General features: G+C 41.6%; 1 protein-coding gene across 1 annotated transcript; it reads right to left on the bottom strand.

The window, feature by feature from the left end:
* Nucleotides 1–7652: 7652 nt before the first annotated feature.
* On the bottom strand, nucleotides 7653–15741 carry SMIM36 (small integral membrane protein 36). The gene is made up of 2 exons (XM_045488318.1): nucleotides 15180–15741; nucleotides 7653–7696 (listed from the first exon to the last, which is right to left on the bottom strand). Exon 1 carries the CDS (start codon nucleotides 15614–15616, stop codon nucleotides 15335–15337), a length of 282 nt encoding a protein of 93 aa, XP_045344274.1. The 5' UTR covers nucleotides 15617–15741; the 3' UTR covers nucleotides 7653–7696; nucleotides 15180–15334.
* Nucleotides 15742–17513: the final 1772 nt, after the last annotated feature.

The raw sequence follows: 17513 nt of genomic DNA, 5'->3' as shown, positions 1-17513 counted from the left end.
CCACATCTACACATCCCTCCCCATTCCATCTGCTCCGCCCTGCCTGGCCACACGGGCCCACTTCTATTCCTATTCTTCAGTTTGGCTAAGTGCCATCTCTTCCAAGAAGCTGTCTGGAACCTTCAACTGAAACTGGTTTCTCCTCTGAACTTTCATGGGATATTACTGATCTCTCATATTTCTATACTGCATTATAGTATTTTTTTAATGTTTATTTATTATTGAGAGACAGAGACAGAGCATGAGTGGGGGAGGGGCAGAGAGAGGGGGAGACACAGAATCCGAAGCAGGTTCCAGGCTCTGAGCTGTCAGCACAGAGCCTGACTCAGGGCTTGAACTCACGAACCGCGAGATCATGACCTGAGCCGAAGTCAGATGCTTTACCGACTGAGCCACCCAGGCACTCCAGGGCTTTTTTTGTTTTTTTGTTTTGTTTGTTTTCGTTTTTGTTTTTGTTTTAATTATGGCTTCTTCCTCTTAATAACCTGCAAATTTCTTAAGGACAGAATCTGGATTTGATTTACTTCTGTGTCTCCAATAGCACCTGATGTAGCATGTCACACATAATGGGTGTTTGATAAATGCTTATTAAATGGATAAGTGAATGAATCAAGGCGGGGATTTATGCTTTGTGTTTGTCAATGTAGCATTACTGGGACACACAATTAGGGACTCTGGGGAAACCATGAATTTACAAACTGAGACACTCATATGAAAAATTAGCACTCTGATTCTTTTTCCTCTGTGGAGTGGCAATTTCCCCTCTTCTTAAACTATGGGACCTAAGAGAGATGGCTCCTCTCAGATGAAGAGAAAGTAATTGAACGTCATCACGTGGCACTTAGGCCTGTGGCTTCAAAGCACATTTTCTTGACATTCTGTAGTTTGTTGATTTTTCACAAAAAGTAGTCTAATAACACGTTATACTGGTGTAACATGCAGGTTCCAAAATACTTTAATATATCCAATTTCTTTTGGCTGTGATAACAAAATATAATGGCAGACAGGACAGATGTTATTATTCTTGCTTTTCAGATGAATATTCCGAAACTCAGGGAACTCACGTGAATTACACAAGGTTGCACGAGAAGTGGCAAAACTAGGGTCGTTTTTGCCAGCTCTCAGTCCAGCACCTAAGCCAGCAGAACACACAGAAATTACTAAGTCAAACCTTTCTTGTTTGGTTCAGCCCAAGTGTCTTTTTTTTCATCTTGAGCACCCACAGGAAGCATTGAGTCTGCCGTTCATTTTGCATTTCCTACTTTGTGTTGTTAGTTGTTTTTTTTTTTTTAATTAGAAATAACGTGATGATTAATTTTATGTATCAATTTGTCTAGGCCATGGTACCCAGATATTTGGTTACACATCAGTCTAGATGTTGCTGTGAAGGTGTTTTTAAGATGAGATTAACATTTAAATCGTAGGCTTTGTGGAAAGCAGATCACCCTCCATAATGTGGGTGGGCCTCATCTAATCAGTTGAAAGCCTTAGGAGAAAATGTTTGAGGTCTCCCAAGGAAGAGGGTATCCTGCCCCTAGAAGCCTTTGGACTTGGGTTACAACATCAACTACTTTCTGGCTTGCCAGCCAGCCTGTCTGCCCTGCAGATTTTGGACTTGTCAGCCCCCACAGTTGTGTGAAAAAATTCCTTAAAATAGACCTCTCTCTTTCTCACTGTGTGTGTGTGTGTGTGTGTGTGTGTGTGTGTGTGTGTGTACATTCTGCTGGTTCTGCTTCCCTGGTGAACCTTGACTAATGAAGACAGATCCTAATTTATGAGGATAGTTTGCTTTATAAATGTATTTAAATTTTATACATACGAACGTGATGAATTCATAATGATAATAAACTTTTTCTAAAAAGAAAGAAAAAGAGAAACTTCCCCATCAAAAAATAAGCAAATGAGCAAAAAAACTTAAAAAAAAATAAAAAAATATACAATAAACCTCTGGATGCTATTGGAAGTAACTACAGTTTCAGCTTCTTACTATGAAAATTGACCATTAAAAGGAAGGAGACAAGCATTTATTCTGTCCTTCCTGTATAAAGTGTACTGGAGAGCCCTAATTGGTGAAGGACATTCTTCTTTACAAAAGAATTCCAGCCAATAAACGTGGAAGGAATGATAGAACTGAAATTATTTTCTAACCTTTAGTGCAATAATGCGGGTGATGATCAACAGTGGGTGAAACCATGAGATGAAAGGTTCAGGAAGGGGGCGCCTGGGTGACTTGGTCGGTTGAGCGACCGACTTCGGCTCAGGTCCTGATCTCACGGTTTGTGAGTTCGAGCCCCGTATTGGGCCCTGTGCTGACAGCTCAGAGCCTGGAGCCTGTTTCGGATTCTGTGTCTCCCTCTCTCTCTGTTCCTCCCCAGCTCTGTCTCTCTCTCTCTCTCTCTCTCTCAAAAATAAATAAACATTAAAAAAAAATTAAAAAAAAGAAAAGTTCAGGAAGAAATTTTCGACTCGATCATGCTGCCACCACCTGAATCCACTCATCAACGTGAGTATCACTAACAGTGGGACAATCAGACTTTGTGTAACTCCTGACATGAGGCGATATACAGCAAATAGAAACATCTATGAAGAATTCTTACCAAAAAAGAAGTTGAACCTGACTCAAGCCTTTAACTAACTGTAATGTACAGGAAATACAGCAGATAGGAGAACAAAGAAAATGATGAAACAAATGAGCAAGTCTCAAATGGGTTGGGTGACCCAAAGTGAAAGGGCTGTCATTCATAATCATGCTGGCACAAAAGACATAGACTCCCAGTCCCACTGCCCCCTGCAAAAATGGAGGAATGATCATTATAAGAATTTGGTACATATTTTTGGGTTTGCTGACTGCAGTGACATGGCCCAAATTTACTCGCCTATTTCTTTTGGCCTTTGGTCAACATCCCAAATTCTGTCTCCTGAGTCAGGCCAGGACACTAGTTCCATGTCTGCTGAGTCTGCTCTAGAAATTGAAAAAACTTGCCCACATGGTCCTTGGAGGCACTCATATCTCCTCTGGCCCCCAGGCAGAGGCATCCTGGTGCCAGTCTGTTGGCATGGAGGCTACATTATGAAATGTTCCCCCAAAGGCCCTTTGCCTTTCTTTTAAATACTTGCACAAGCACTATAGAAATATTGGAAACGGCACCTAAGTAAAAAGGAAACAATTTTCCACAATTGCCGAGGGCTCAGTACTATTAATATTTAAGTGCATTGTGCTTTTAGAGATACAGATGTACGTTACATTCTTTGTACCGTAATGGAATCATAATGTATATGGCATTCAGCAATTTGCCTTTTTCATTAATATTATATCATTACCATATTGCCACATTAATGAACTCATTGCTACAATGAATGCATACTATTCCATTATAAAGATGCACCATAATTTATTAAACCATTCCTGGTTTTGAACATTTAGCTTGTTGCCAACATTTTGCTCTTTATTTATCTTTGTATATATTTTTCACACACTTACTCAGTTTTTTTCCATAGAAGAAATTTCTGAAAGTGGAACTGCTGGGTCAAATTGCTTTCACATTTTAAAGGTTTTTGGCATAATATCTGATCAATTTGCCCTATAAATAACTTGTATGGTTGTATATGCTCAGCAACACCATGTGAGCACCCACCTTTCTTCTTCTTCTCCTTCATCATCATCATCATCATCATCATCACGGCTAATGTTTATTGAGCTCTAACTATGTACCTGGCAAAGGTCTAAGCATTGTATACATAGCAACTCATTTAATTGTCAAAGTTCTCTGTAGTAGATAGATACTGTGATTATTCAAAATGTGTGATGGAGAAACTGATTATAATGCATGATTATATTTTAAAAGCAGAAGTGTGTAAATGAAAAAAGTAAAAAGAAATGTAACTCCCCGCATCTGAAAATCCCACTCTATTGGATAATCACTGATAAACGTTTGTGTGTATTTGTCTAGATATTTTCTACACATAGAAAAACATGTAAGTATGTGAATGTACTTTGTTTTAAAACACAAGAGAGATCTAGGGCGCCTGAGTGGCTTAGTTGGTTAAGCGTCTGACTTCGGCTCAGGTCATGATCTCATGGTTTGTGAGTTTGAGCCCCGCAACTGGCTCTGTGCTGATAGCCCTGGAGCCTGGAGCCTGCTTCTGATTCTGCATCTGTCTCTCTCTCTCTCTCTCTCTCTCTCTCTCTCTCTCTCTTTGCTCCTAACCCACTTGCACTCTCTCTCTCTCAAAAATAAATAAACATTAAAAAAACACTTTTAAACACAAGAGAGATCTTACAACATATACCTCAAACTCCCCAGTGAGCAGCATTTTTCTGCTAACACATCATGGTTATCTTTCCATGTCAGTTCACGCAGATTTACCTCATCCCCTTTTACGGCCACATGGCATTCCATTGTATGAACGTGCTATATCGGTTCACCCTTCCCTCTCATCTCCCCAACTTGGCTGCAAGTCTTGTAAGTCTATACTACAACTCTATGGCACTTAGTAAGAAATGAGCTCATAATAAGTGAAACAGTTTTCTGTGGGCATTTTCTCTGAATATCTGGGTACATTATGTGGAATTGCCAACCTGAGAAATGCCACCCTAAGCAAGTTATAAATCCTTAGGTTTCATGTGATGCCTTTAGCAACTGACTGAGGTTAGTTGTGTAGTTTTGTAGGAGTCATAATACCTTTGAAGTTTACCAACTAGTTCATCATCCAAAGCATCTCAAGTAGAGTGGAAGATTACCAGGAAGACCCTTGGGTACTGACCACGCCAGCTGTGACCCCGAGCAGGGCATTTTTCCTTTTCTGCATCTCTTTACTGTTGCATTAGAGGTTTGGACTGACGAGCCATGAAGGTCCTACATAGCTTGGAGATCCTATGAATTTACAAGCAGGAGCAAAAATCACCTCTGTGAGCCATGTGGTAAGAATGGGCAATAGTCCACATTCCCCTAAGGGTCATTTTAACTCTTGGCATGTGCACTTGCCACCTTTTAAGGTGGAAAAATACAGAAAGAAGACCATAAAGTATAGTCTGAGAATCAGAGTGATGATGGTCTCCCAGAAACAGGTCAGAAGAAAATCAGTGTATGCTATTCATTCTCTCCTACTTAAGGCACTTTCCAAATAACTCTGCAACCACATTTGGGAATGCTCCGTTATAAGGGTGCAGAGATACATTAGCTAGGGTCATATGTAAATTCACTTTTTTTACTTAGAAGATGAAAAAAGATATCAAAGTATACATATGCTGTGATAATTAATATGTAATATATACTTGAAAATGGCAGAAAAAGCAACAAAATAGTATAGTTATTATCTCTGGATAATGGGATTGTGGATGATTTCTATCTTCTTCTCTATACTTTGCTCAAAGTTTCCCTGTTGAATAGGCATGTCTTCTATAATCAGAAAAAATACATCAGAAAAATAATTACAATTGCTAATTAAAAAACAAGCATACAGGTACACCAAATGCTACAGGAGATCATTTTGGGTAGTTGACATCATCATCATCTCGTTCCTTTCCTTTTCCATAGTTTTCAGGTTTACCTTAACAAACATCTATTCATTTTAGAAGGGCAAATAACCCCACTAGTACGTAGCCTACCCCAAATTCATTCTCTCCCTCTTCCTTTCTAATGAACTTGACAATGACTTGGGCCTGACTTGGGCAATGTCAATGCACCCCGAAAAAATATGCATCTTACAGGTTTCCGTGCAGATAGAAGCAGATATTTGATGAAGTTCCAGCCAATGAAATTTAAGTAAAAATAGTTGAGTAGGTCTCTCTGCTGACTGGCATGTGCCCATTTGTCCTCACCTCTATTCCTCTCCCTGCCTGGAACTTAGATGTAAGATTTGGAGCTGTGGTAGCCATCTTGCAATGAGAAGGAAACATCAAGGATGGAAATCATGAAGCAAAGCCAGTGGAACAGAAATAAAGGTACCAGGGACATTGAGGGCATCTTGGAGCCACTGTACGAGGCTGAGCCTTTTCCCTTTCAACTTCAGGATTCAAGAGCGGGAACAAAGTTCCAATCACGTTTTAGCCACTGTGCTTTGTGTCTTTGTTAATCATAGCCAAATATAAACTCTAACTAATACACTCACGTAAGGAAAAAAAGAAAAAAAAAAAGAACAACTTTTTAATTCCTAACCACCATGACTGTCTTAAAACAAGGTTTTAGGGGGAAGGCCATTGAAATTCACTCAGGATGAAAACAAAAGGCAATGTTCTACTAAAAATTAAGGATTGTCTCTGAGGCTTCAATAAATCTCATCTGTTTCACATTGTCAATGTTCCACGCACAGTGGTAAGTTCATTATTTTTACATTTGGGGACAATAAGTTTGCTAATACATCCCAGCAAACTAGGAAATCAATGCATCACCATATGCCTAAACTGAGGCCATTTGTCATGGTTTACGCTCCTTCCAAAGAGTGCAAAACAGACTTTGACTTGAAGAAGCACCAACGTGGGGACAGTTAGTTGAAATGTCGGATGGAAACCATGTTAGAAAACAGGGTATGTGCATGCATACTGTGAAAGAAAAGGACTCAACTGTCTGTTAAGTTTCCCTTTGCAGCTCCCTGATCAACAACAATGTCCCAACTGGAGGCAGTTTTCAGAACAAATCCTCCTGTCCCTAGCGGCTTCATTCTAAAAGGTGAGTGTGGGAAGAGAGGAAAGGTCAGGAAAAAGGACAAATGCAGGGTCAAAACTCCCAGAGCTGGAAGGACCCTTGAAGGTTGTTCATTAACTCTGGTGCTTTCTTTTCGCAGATGAGCCAATGAGGCCCAATGCCTCCCAGGAAGCTAATGACTGGGTTACAATTAGTAGCCCCCGGGCTGTCCCTCAGAAGTGGAAATACGGATGAGAACCCAGCTCCCAGAGGAGGCAAGGGCAGTGTCCAGTCAAGGAGGAAGCTGCATCCACTTTCGAGAAAGGTCTCCACAGCAGACGAGGAAGTTCGGGTGATGGGGTGGGGCTGGAAGGTCTCATCTCTGTGGATCCAGCTTCTCAGCCCTCCTTTTCACAGTGCCTGCGGAGACAGCTAGTGACGGCCCTGGCCTCACCTCCGTGGCTCCATGCATTAGAAGACTATCCGTTGCATTCCCAGCCCTCCCTGCTTGGGACATCGGAGCAGCCCACGGGCCTCCCTCCTGTGTCTGGGGCACTTTGCTTCCACAGGACTGTAATTCCTATTCTACAGCTGAAGTAAAAAGTCTCCTTTCTTTTTCCAACAAAGTCATCACCGAAGGACAGAGGTTTACTGATGTATGCAGTCCTTTATTGGTGCTGAAACATATCTAAGACACTCATTCTTTTGTTGGAGGGACTTAAGATCCCTCCCAGGAAAGAGAATTCAAAGCAGATGAGTAGAATTTACAGAGCCAGTCAAATTCACCTTTGCATATAAAAAAACTCATCAAGGAATTCTGCCAAAACATCTTTAGCAATACAAAGATGCAGTGTAAACTTGAAAATGATTGCTTTTTATTAAAAAAAATACATTTTCTATGGGGTGTCTGGGTGGCTCAGTCGGTTAAGCGTCCGACCTCAGCTCAGGTCACGATCTCACAGTTCGTGGGTTCGAGCCCTGCGTCGGGCTCTGTGCTGGCAGCTCAGAGCCTGGAGCCTGCTTCAGATTCTGTGTCTCTCTCTCTCTGCCCCTCCCCTGTTCATGTTCTGTCTCTGTCTCAAAAAAAAAAAAAAAAAAAAAAACATTAAAAAAAATTTTAAAGATACATTTTCTAGATTAAGTTGTTAGATAGGGTTCCCATTCCCACTCATCTAGAGCAAAACCTAATGTTAGGTGGGGGGTGGGGGGGGGGAGAACGGAGGTAGATTATTCCGTTTATACACAGACAAAATCAGGAGGCCATGTGGTAAAGTGGTGGAGAGACTCCAAGGTGAGGTGTACAGGAAGATCCACATAATGTACATATACGTGTATATATAATGCATAAATCTATATGTATTTAAACATAAATAACTTAAATATATGTACATGTATATTTATTTAGATAGATACAGTATACACATGCACACAGGTGAGTGCTGAAATCATCTTTACTGAAAGGAATACATGCTCGGTAGTTTGGAGGCCACTGGTTTGGAGAATGGGCTTTAGAGTGTTAGCCGCCAAAATATATAAAATTGGGAAAACAACGGTACCTCTTAGGGTTGTAGTAGGTTCTGACATCATATACAAGGTACGTAGTAGCTTTTCCTTCCACTTGGCAAGGTTCACGAGGACGGGTCATGTACATGAGGTATCCTCCTGGCCCTGGCAGGAGACCCGCACAAAGTAGGCGCTTTACAAATACTTGTCAAATAGAGAAGCGGTCAGTAAGGATATGCAGTTGCTTCCACACGAATTGTAACTCTGAAGCAATGACATTGGAGTGCCCAGAAGTGAGGATGGCATTATGATTGGGATAACCTTCGAGTCACCCCCTATCTAAAAATAGGTGAGTCGTGCATAAACTTAGGCAGTTTACTTTCAGTAACAAATGATTTTTGGCACAGCTCGCCAAGATGCTATGGCCCCATCCATGAGCCAGCTGTTTACTCAGTATACCTTGTGATCTGATCTGACTGCATTCTTTCAGGAGACACAGTGGTATCAGTCACTGTATAAACAGTGCTTCTTTATCAAACCCAACAGAGGTAAATGAGAGAAAAGGAATGTAAAGGGTAAGAACAGAAGAGACATAGGTGAGATATAGGGAAACTTTTTTGATGGTAAGAGTTGTCAAATTCAGTCTTGTTGATGTTGACAAAACCATTGTTTCCTTGTCTAGATCTCCTTTTCCTCCCGAGCATGTGTATGAGGACTGTCACACACATGTTTTTCACCAAAGTTTTATGATAATATTGGCTTTCCTCCTGCCCTAATGGCAAGTTGCTTTTCACTGATAAATTGCCATGGTGAGAATATCTTCACCAATTCTGACAAACAGTTCAGATTCCAAATTCCACTGCCACATTTCTGTTGAGCCACTCTTGCGCAATTTTCAGCTCTCCCTTGGGGCAGCACGCTTTTCTCTCCCTTCGTCCCCTTCATCCTTCCAAACAAGTCTTCATCTTTCTAGTATTTCCTGAGCCTCCCACCACTGTCAGCTTGAGATTGCAGATAAGGCCACCAGGCTGAGTTGTGCCAAACAGACAGCCAGCAGATCCCAACACAGGGCTGGCGTTTCTGAGTAGAGACAAACCTCGAACCAAAAAATAAATATGTGCAAACAACTTCCCATTATCTCGGGAAGATGTGAAATAGCTGAGATCTTTCTCAATCCTGGTGTCACAAAGCCCTTATCTGACACACTGACAGCCCAAGAAGGTTGAAGTCCAAATGAACTGTTACAATAAGGTAGATAATAAACACGCTCCTGGTTTCTATATTTCAGCCACTGGTGTTCTCAGGGAGGATGAAGTAATGAGAAAAAAGGCTGTCCTTGATTCCCTTGAGCTGTACTGGACTTTACCCTCTAGTTCTTGGGGACTTTTGCCCTAATCAAGAGGACTGTGTTATCCTGTGCTTCCCCAGAAGTTAAAGATAGTGAGAGATGTTCACAAAAGCGTGGATTTTCTGCATCCAGCTTGCTGAATCACTCTCTTACCCTGCATAGATTCTGGGTAGCTATGGAATTACAGGGCAAGCTCAGGACTGAGCCAGAATCCCTGGGTTCTGTTCATCCCATTCTGTTATTTGAAAGGTTTATACAAAGCGACACGAGACTCCTTCGTCTCTAAAGTAAGAATAATTGTTCCGCCCCCTACAAATTGTCACTTAAATAATTGAGCCAGCACTCACTAAGTGGATTTTAAAGGATCTATGGGACACTGTAGACATATAACCTATGGATACTATTGTCTGAAAGGATTGGGATTCTTTAGGGCTAGTTCTGATCTTGTTTTGCTTCAACCCAGTAGATTTGCGCTTGGACTCCATAACATCCTTTCTTTGTTGACTTGTTCCTTGCTCCTCTTTATAGAACTGAGAGTTGCTCACTCTTAACAAGTATCCTTCACACTTTATCTAGCAAAACCACAAGCACATTTTCTTCCTAAAGACATTCTCCCCCTTGTAGTCTACCTTCCTTAAAAACACAACAAATGGTTACTCTGCTTGTACAGGGTCGATTTCCTAGGTAACTCTGACAAAGCTTGGACTTTTAGCTTCTGCCCAAGGCCCTAACTCAACGTGCTGCTGTCACATCCAAAAGAATTATGTCACTTATCCTATAGGGCCTTGAAATGTTAAGCATCCTATCACCTGTACTAAGCATTCCCTTTAGACACGGTATGATTCTGCAAGGGCTGTCTTAACAAAGTACCACAAACTGAGTGGCTTAAACAACAGAAGCATATTGTCTCACAGTCTGGAGGCTGGAAGTCTCACATCAAGGTGTCAGCAAGGCTGTGCTCCCCCAAGGCACTGGGGAAGGATCTGTTCCAGGCTTGCCTCTGTATCCTCTGGTGGTTTCTCAGCAAGTGGTCACATGACTCTAATCTTCACACGGTGTTTTCCTTGTGTGCATGTTAGTGTCCAGACTTCCCTTTTTTAAATAAGGACACCAGTTATATTGGATTAAGGGTCCACCCTACAACAGTAGCACCTTGTATTCACTAATTACACAAGTAATGATCCTATTTCAAAATAAGATTGCATTCCGGACTACTGGGGTAAAGACTTCAATATATGAATTTTGGAAAGGGGGACACAATTCAGCCTATCACCTTCCCTTATGTCCAAATTTCTACTTCATGTGACAAGTCTCAACCTCACACTCCTTCTTTTCAATGCTCTCATAAATGAGCCTGGACCTGCTCTTGCTATCTGGCCTTCAAGTGATGAGTTCCCCTACTTATTTTCACCATATCTTCTCGTATAATAATGATGGCCTTCATTTTGTTGAAATCCTACCTACACCAGGTACTTTATGTATATTATTCTAAGCCTTGCCGACATTAGCATTATACCCATTTTTAAGGTGAGAAAAAAGGCTTAGGAAGCTAAGTGATGCCCGAAAGGCTCAACAGCATGTAGTGACAGACGGGCCTTGAGGTTGACATTTCTGTTACAAAGCCCATCTTAGACCACTCCATCTTGGTGACTTCTAAAACACCAGGAGATAATGTTTGGCCAAATTATAATAACTATTTTTCCTCTGATGGAAACTTTGGTTATCTTATTCAGAGGAGAAAATCTGAAAGGCCATTAGATTACTTACCAGACGTTTATGCAGCAACTTCTTGGGTACACAGTTCTAGCGTGTGGGAGAGGTGATGTGGAGCAAACGCTGGCTGGCTACTCTTCTGGAACAGCTGGGAAAAAACAGGTAGCAGAAAACCACACGTTTAGAACTGAGTTCAAATCCTGTTTCCCATGTGTACTAGCTGTGTGGCCTTGCCTGAACCTTACAGCTTCCCTGGGCCTCCGGTTCCTTATCTTTAACCAGTTTTCATTGTGTCCATCTCCCAGGGGAGAGTGAGGATGAAATGAGATAGGAATACCAAGCGTTTGGCATGTAACAGATCTGTGATACATCTCCGTTCCCGCCCTCCCTTATCTTGGGGCGGAAGCATTTTGCTTGTGACCTTCCCACAGCTCTTGTCCAAATCAGGCCACAATGTTGTGTTTGCTTTTATACAAATTGTGCCTGATGGAAGAATAATGTATTGAAAAGAGGTGGACTAAGGAAGTCCTGATCCCATCAGGAAACAAAAATAATGCCGTATTTGACTGTTAAAGAGACTTCTTGGTTCTAGCCGGCAATCCATTCCACCCGGTTTGAAAACATTAGTTACAGCTTCACAGCTGTGCAATAAACCATTCCACTGGGAAATAAAGCTTTATTTAAAAGATAAGAAATAAGTTATGAAGTTTTACAATACAAGCAGGCAGGAGATGGTGCTGTAGAAAGAGCCCTGTGTGGGGAGGGAGGGGGTGGGGTGAGGTGGGGGGAGGCAGGGTGGTAGAAGGGAAAAGGGAATAACAGGATCTTAGTCCTGGCTCTAAAGCCAAGTCCTCTTGGGGACAAGGGTCTTCCTTCCGGGCTGCTTTCCTCATTAGCAAAATGCTGAAAGGCTTTTGTAGCTCTCCTAAGATTCTAAGCGCACATTCTAGACAGAAAAGATTGTTTTAAATGCTAGAAGCTGGTTCCTTCCTGAAGAACACAAATTGAATGAGCCACAAATCAAATGAACCAGAAGCTTGGAAGAAAAGCTTAATACCTTATATTCCGATGTTCACCTTAGAGTCTTTTTAGTTTCCTTCTTTTGTCTCTCTCCCCTGACTTTATTTCTGTTCCCCTTATCTGTTGTTGTTGTTATTATTACTATTATTTGGCGGTTTGTTGTTATTGTTGTTGTTCTTCTTCTCCTTGGAATTTATTTTTCTACCCTCCATGTTAATCTTTCCTCTTCAACTGACTCCAATATGGAATTGAAACATACGTGAAAATATTTCCATTTAAAAAAAAGTCAAGTGAATGTTTATTGCATATTCTTAACTCTAAAATAAGAATTTGGGGCAGCTGGGTGGCTCAGTTGGTTGAGCGCTGACTTCAGCTCAGGTCATGATCTCGCCATTTGTGGGTTCAAGCCACACTTTGGGCTCTGTGCTGACAGCTCAGAGCCTGGAGCCTGCTTTGGATTCTGTGTCTCCCTCTCTCTCTGTCCCTCCCCTGCTCACACCTGTGTGTGTTTCTCTCACAAAAATAAATAAACATTAGAAAAATTTTAACCAAAAAAAATAAGAAGAATTTAACATTTGGTATTTCTCTTTCTCAAAAAACTAAATTAACTATTATTATCACTTTTTTTTATGGTCTACTGACTTTTTTTTTCTCCATGGATACATTTTTCTTGTGTCCACTTATCTATATATTCCCATGATAGGGACAAGGAATGAGAGGTTAGCCCATGTGAAGCTCATGCTACGGTAGAGGGCAGGTTCTTAGAAGCTGCTTAGGAATTTGCTGTCTTTTCCTATTCATTTTATATGTTCATTATTAAGGTGGAGATGACTTCTCGACCATAAAAGAAAAAAAAAACTCTCTGCAGGATTTTCAATAAAATTTTAAAATCACATGTTTAAGAGAAAATATAATTTTTCTGATAAAAATGTGAAACAGAATTCGAAATAAATATTTAAAAATCTGAAAACAAAATAAGTTGGATTATCTTTATTTTTCGTATGGCTACTTAACAATCCCAAGGCAAAAAAACACCCATCGCTGAAATCGGCAGACCAGGATGGGTCAGTCCCTCCTCTTCAGTTTTCCCTGGGATAAATTGAAATTTAATTTCTCATTTTTTCTTAACAGTTTTGCAAGCCCTCAGGCTTTCGTAGTCAGTGAACCCTATGATTTGTGCTTCCAAGCTCTGTTCATGCTATTCCTTCTATCTAAAATGACATTTCCTGGCTTACCCTTCAAGCCCCCAACGTCTGCTGGTCCTTCCAGAAAAATAGCTGCTTATTTTTCAAGGCAAATATTCTTATTTTTGATGCCTGAGTCGAAGATGAGATTGGCCATTCAACATTATTTAAATGTTTCCTGAGCTCCTTCTGTGTGGTAGGCACTTCTGTCTCTAGGGACTCCTGCACGCTGTGTAGACTGTCAGAGCATCTACAAGCTTCCTTGTCCTTCATGGGCTAAGCCATGCCTGACTCCTCCTTTCTCTATCAGGCAGCAAAGATGAGAGGGAGCAGTCACGACACACTCGTTTCTTTGTGTTTCTACACACAGCCAGATTGGAAGAAGGGGTTTAATAAATCTTTGAGTGGATATGCAAGTTACTTTGAGCTCGGGGAAAGGGAGGATTAATAAAAACATACACTGGAAGGAGTAACTCAAAATTGTGGAAATAGATGAGTGAGCAGGGAAAGAAGTTTATTAGTTAACAGTAACAAAGAAAGGGAGAGAGTGGTGCTCGGGGGACGAGGGGACTAAAACACGATGGAACCTCAACATTTTGTGGTGAGTCTTCAGTAACTTTGTACTGGAACAGGACTGGAGATTAAGCGTCTCGATGAGAAGTATGAAAGGGAGTATCATTATATATTAATAATTAAAAATTTTAATAAGCATGAATAATAAGCTAACCTTATGTGCCAAGAATTGTCTCAAGTGCTTTCAGTGAAATAACTCATTTAAATATCCAGACGGCCTGGAGGTCTTACCATGAGCCTTGGGGCACAAGGAGGTGGCTTTGGTCACACACCTAGTGAGTGGAGATAGGGTTTGAACCCAGGCTCCAAGCTTTGTCAGTTAGCCACTATGCTCTAAGATGACTGCGCCCCCCATGACTCACACGGGGGAATAGAATGGGAGGAGCTGGTATGTATACAAAGAATGATAATATTAAGTCTGGACAACTTCAGTGGTTACCTTGTAAAGAGGTAATCTGCTGAGTATAGGATAGATTTGAGCCAGGCTCTTTTCTCATCACTCAGACACACACACACACACACACACACACACACACACACAGACACACACTATTGCACTCTGTGTTTTAAACCTTTTGAGGGGGAGTGGAAGAGGCTGCCCCAAAATATGACATTTGGGCATATTGATTATTTTGAAAAAAAGTTACTTGAAAAAGAGCTCGTACAAGAAGGATGCTCTGACGCTCCTCTGTCTTCTTGAAAGCAGGATATAAATGCCCCAAGGCGAAGGTGTCACAACACATTCTTGTCACCAGAAATAGGGAATTCGGGTCCAAGAAAGCTATATCAACAAATCTTGTTACATCTTCACTAATTTACTATCCCAAACTCAAACTTCTCCAAACTTCTTTGCTTTTGCTTTGTCAATTCTTCACAAGTTTTTTTTTTGTTGTTGTTGTTTTTTGGTTTTTTTTGGTCTAAAGGACAAAATCTGCCTGCCCTGGTCACTTCTTTGAGTCTCATATTTTTTATAGGGCCCCAAGGGTAAACATTAAACTTGTTTTTCTCCTATTCATCTGTTTTATGTCAATGTAGTTATTAGACCAGCCAAAGAACCTAGGAGGGAAGAAGGAGTTTCCTATCAAATGTCAATCTCTCCTAGAAATGGCAAGGGCATCACCAGGAAGGGACCAACAACCAACATCACTATACAAGAGTATTAATGAGATTTTTGCATCCGTAGAACTTGACCAAAGGCCACTTCAGGCTTCTTACCTTAAATGTTTGCTTCATCCACGAAGAGGGTGACAAGAACGTAGAAGGTAAGGCAGAACTCCCGCTTACATAGCCCAGCAAGACCAGCGCAGCCACGTGGAGAACAGTTTGTCCAGAATGTCTAGTGCTCTCTCCCCAGTAGCCCTTGGCCGACCTCACACCATTGTGCTTTTCTTCCCTAATGGAACAGGATCCCCAAAATGAAGGCTGGGCCTCCTTGCCCAGAGGTCCCCTGACGTGCTCTGCTGCATCACCACCAAGTGGATGGAGGGCTGGGCATCAAGAGTGGTCTCAGGAGCGTACTCCTTACTGGGGTCCTTGCCTCGGCAGTCATACAGCACGCAGGAGATGAGGAATACCAAGAGCAAGATGACGTAGCTTGCTACTAGGATGATCAGGTTCAAGGTGACAGGGTCGATCTCCAAGTAAAACTCCATCACATCTTTCACAGTTGGGAACTGGGTCTAGAGAAAGGCAAGGGGGCCAGTGTGGGCATTTCAGGGAGCAAACTCTAGCTCATTGGAATAGCAGTGCTGGCTCTGGGGTAAACATACAATAATCCCCACTGCTCCGGGAGACCTCACAGATTAAAGCTGCTCGGTTTAATAACTTAAGCTCTTGCTGCTAATACCACGGCCACCAAAACACAGAAGCTGTCTCTTGTCAATTCACCTCTATAGAGAGAGAAAGAGATGGTTCAAGTATTATTAAAGTGTGGTATATACGCACAGAGCCTATATAATTCCTTATCTAAACAGGTGGTGTGGTGAGCCAAAGTAAGTGTTGTTAATAATAACACACTGTTAACAAATGGAATTGTCCTGGAAAAATTGTGTAGCACGGTCACACTCTATGTACGGAGGCTTATATGCCAAGTATCCATACAGGGAGTGATGTGAGTGAGCAGGTCACTGGGTCTTGGAATGGACATGTTTCTTAGAAGAGGGGCACACTCAGCACCTGACATTTTCACCCTTTCTTCACTTGTTGTTGGTTTTCAGTCATTCATTCAAAAACACTTTGTGAGCACCCCTTGTGTTCCAGGCACTGTACCTGACAGTAAGAGAAGCATTTAGCAGGGGAGACAGACAAATGGCACAGGTCACCATTTAATTAAGCACAGTGTGAAGAAGCTCATAAAGGACAAGAAGAGCGTGATACGAGGATGTGTTGTCCCAAGGTGGGTCAGAGAATGCTTCCATGAAGAAGAGACATTTAACCTATGACTGGAAGGATATGCAGACTTTGGCCAAGTTAGGACAAGGAGGGGAGATTCTTTTAGTCATGGAAAACAGCATTGTGAAAGATCTGAACAGAAAGAGGCATGCAACATGGGAGAATTGAGACAAGGGCAGCACGACTGGAGTACAGACAGAGAATGGAGACCATAAGGGGAAAGAGGCAGGTAGGGGTCAGATGGCAAAGGGACCTGTGTGCCAGACTTGAGATTTGATCCTAGGGCAACAGGATGCAGGGAAGTGACAGGACCAGATTTGTTTTAAAGAGATGGCCTTGGCTGCTGTGTGGATGCAGAAAAACAAGCAGATTGAAAAGAATATGAGAATGCAGATCTCTCTATTTATAAATCATCATCCTGCCCCAATAGTCCTGCATAGGGCCAACGGTATGGGTGTGCATCCTTTGTGTAGACGCATGGAGCCCATGCTCCAAAGGGCCCCAAACCTGTTTAATGCTTTGCTGTCACCATTTTAAAATTATTAGTCATTATTATTTTGGATTGGGCTCACAAATTATGCATCTGTAAATACATATCATCTGTATGATATATACATTTTTGGCCAGACAGGACTATTTCTCTAAAAGCTAATGGGACTCTGATACCTTCTAGCTAAAGGCCCAAGGTCCCAGAGGTCTGCTGGCTTCTCACCGTTGTTAGGCTTTAATGACCTAACAACTTCCTGTATGGACTCCTTAAAAAAATTTTTTTTAATGTTTGTTATTTATTTTTGAGAGCAAGAGAGACACAACACAAGTAGGGGAGGGCAGAAAGAGAGGGAGACACAGAATTAAAAGCAGGCTCCAGGCTCTGAGCTGTCAGCACAGAGCCCGACGCTGGGCTCAAACCCACAAACTGTGAGATCATGACCTGAGCCAAAGTCAGATGCTTAACTGACTGAGCCACCCAGGCACCTGTGTCTGGTCTCTTTATGCCCAGTTTCCATGGCAACCTGAGGGTTCAGGGATGATGTAGAAAGGAGTTCTTATTGCTCTGGAGACCTTTATAAAAGAAAATATTTTATGATCTGTGGTCCTGGACTAACCTGTGGAATTATACTTAAGCAGATGGATACTCAAACACTATAGGTTAGAATC

Source organism: Leopardus geoffroyi, chromosome E1 (assembly GCF_018350155.1).
Source record: "Leopardus geoffroyi isolate Oge1 chromosome E1, O.geoffroyi_Oge1_pat1.0, whole genome shotgun sequence".
Taxonomy (NCBI): domain Eukaryota; kingdom Metazoa; phylum Chordata; class Mammalia; order Carnivora; family Felidae; genus Leopardus; species Leopardus geoffroyi.
The sequence above is the reverse complement of the archived record's forward strand: the minus strand, read 5'-3'. Positions and strand labels throughout refer to the sequence as shown.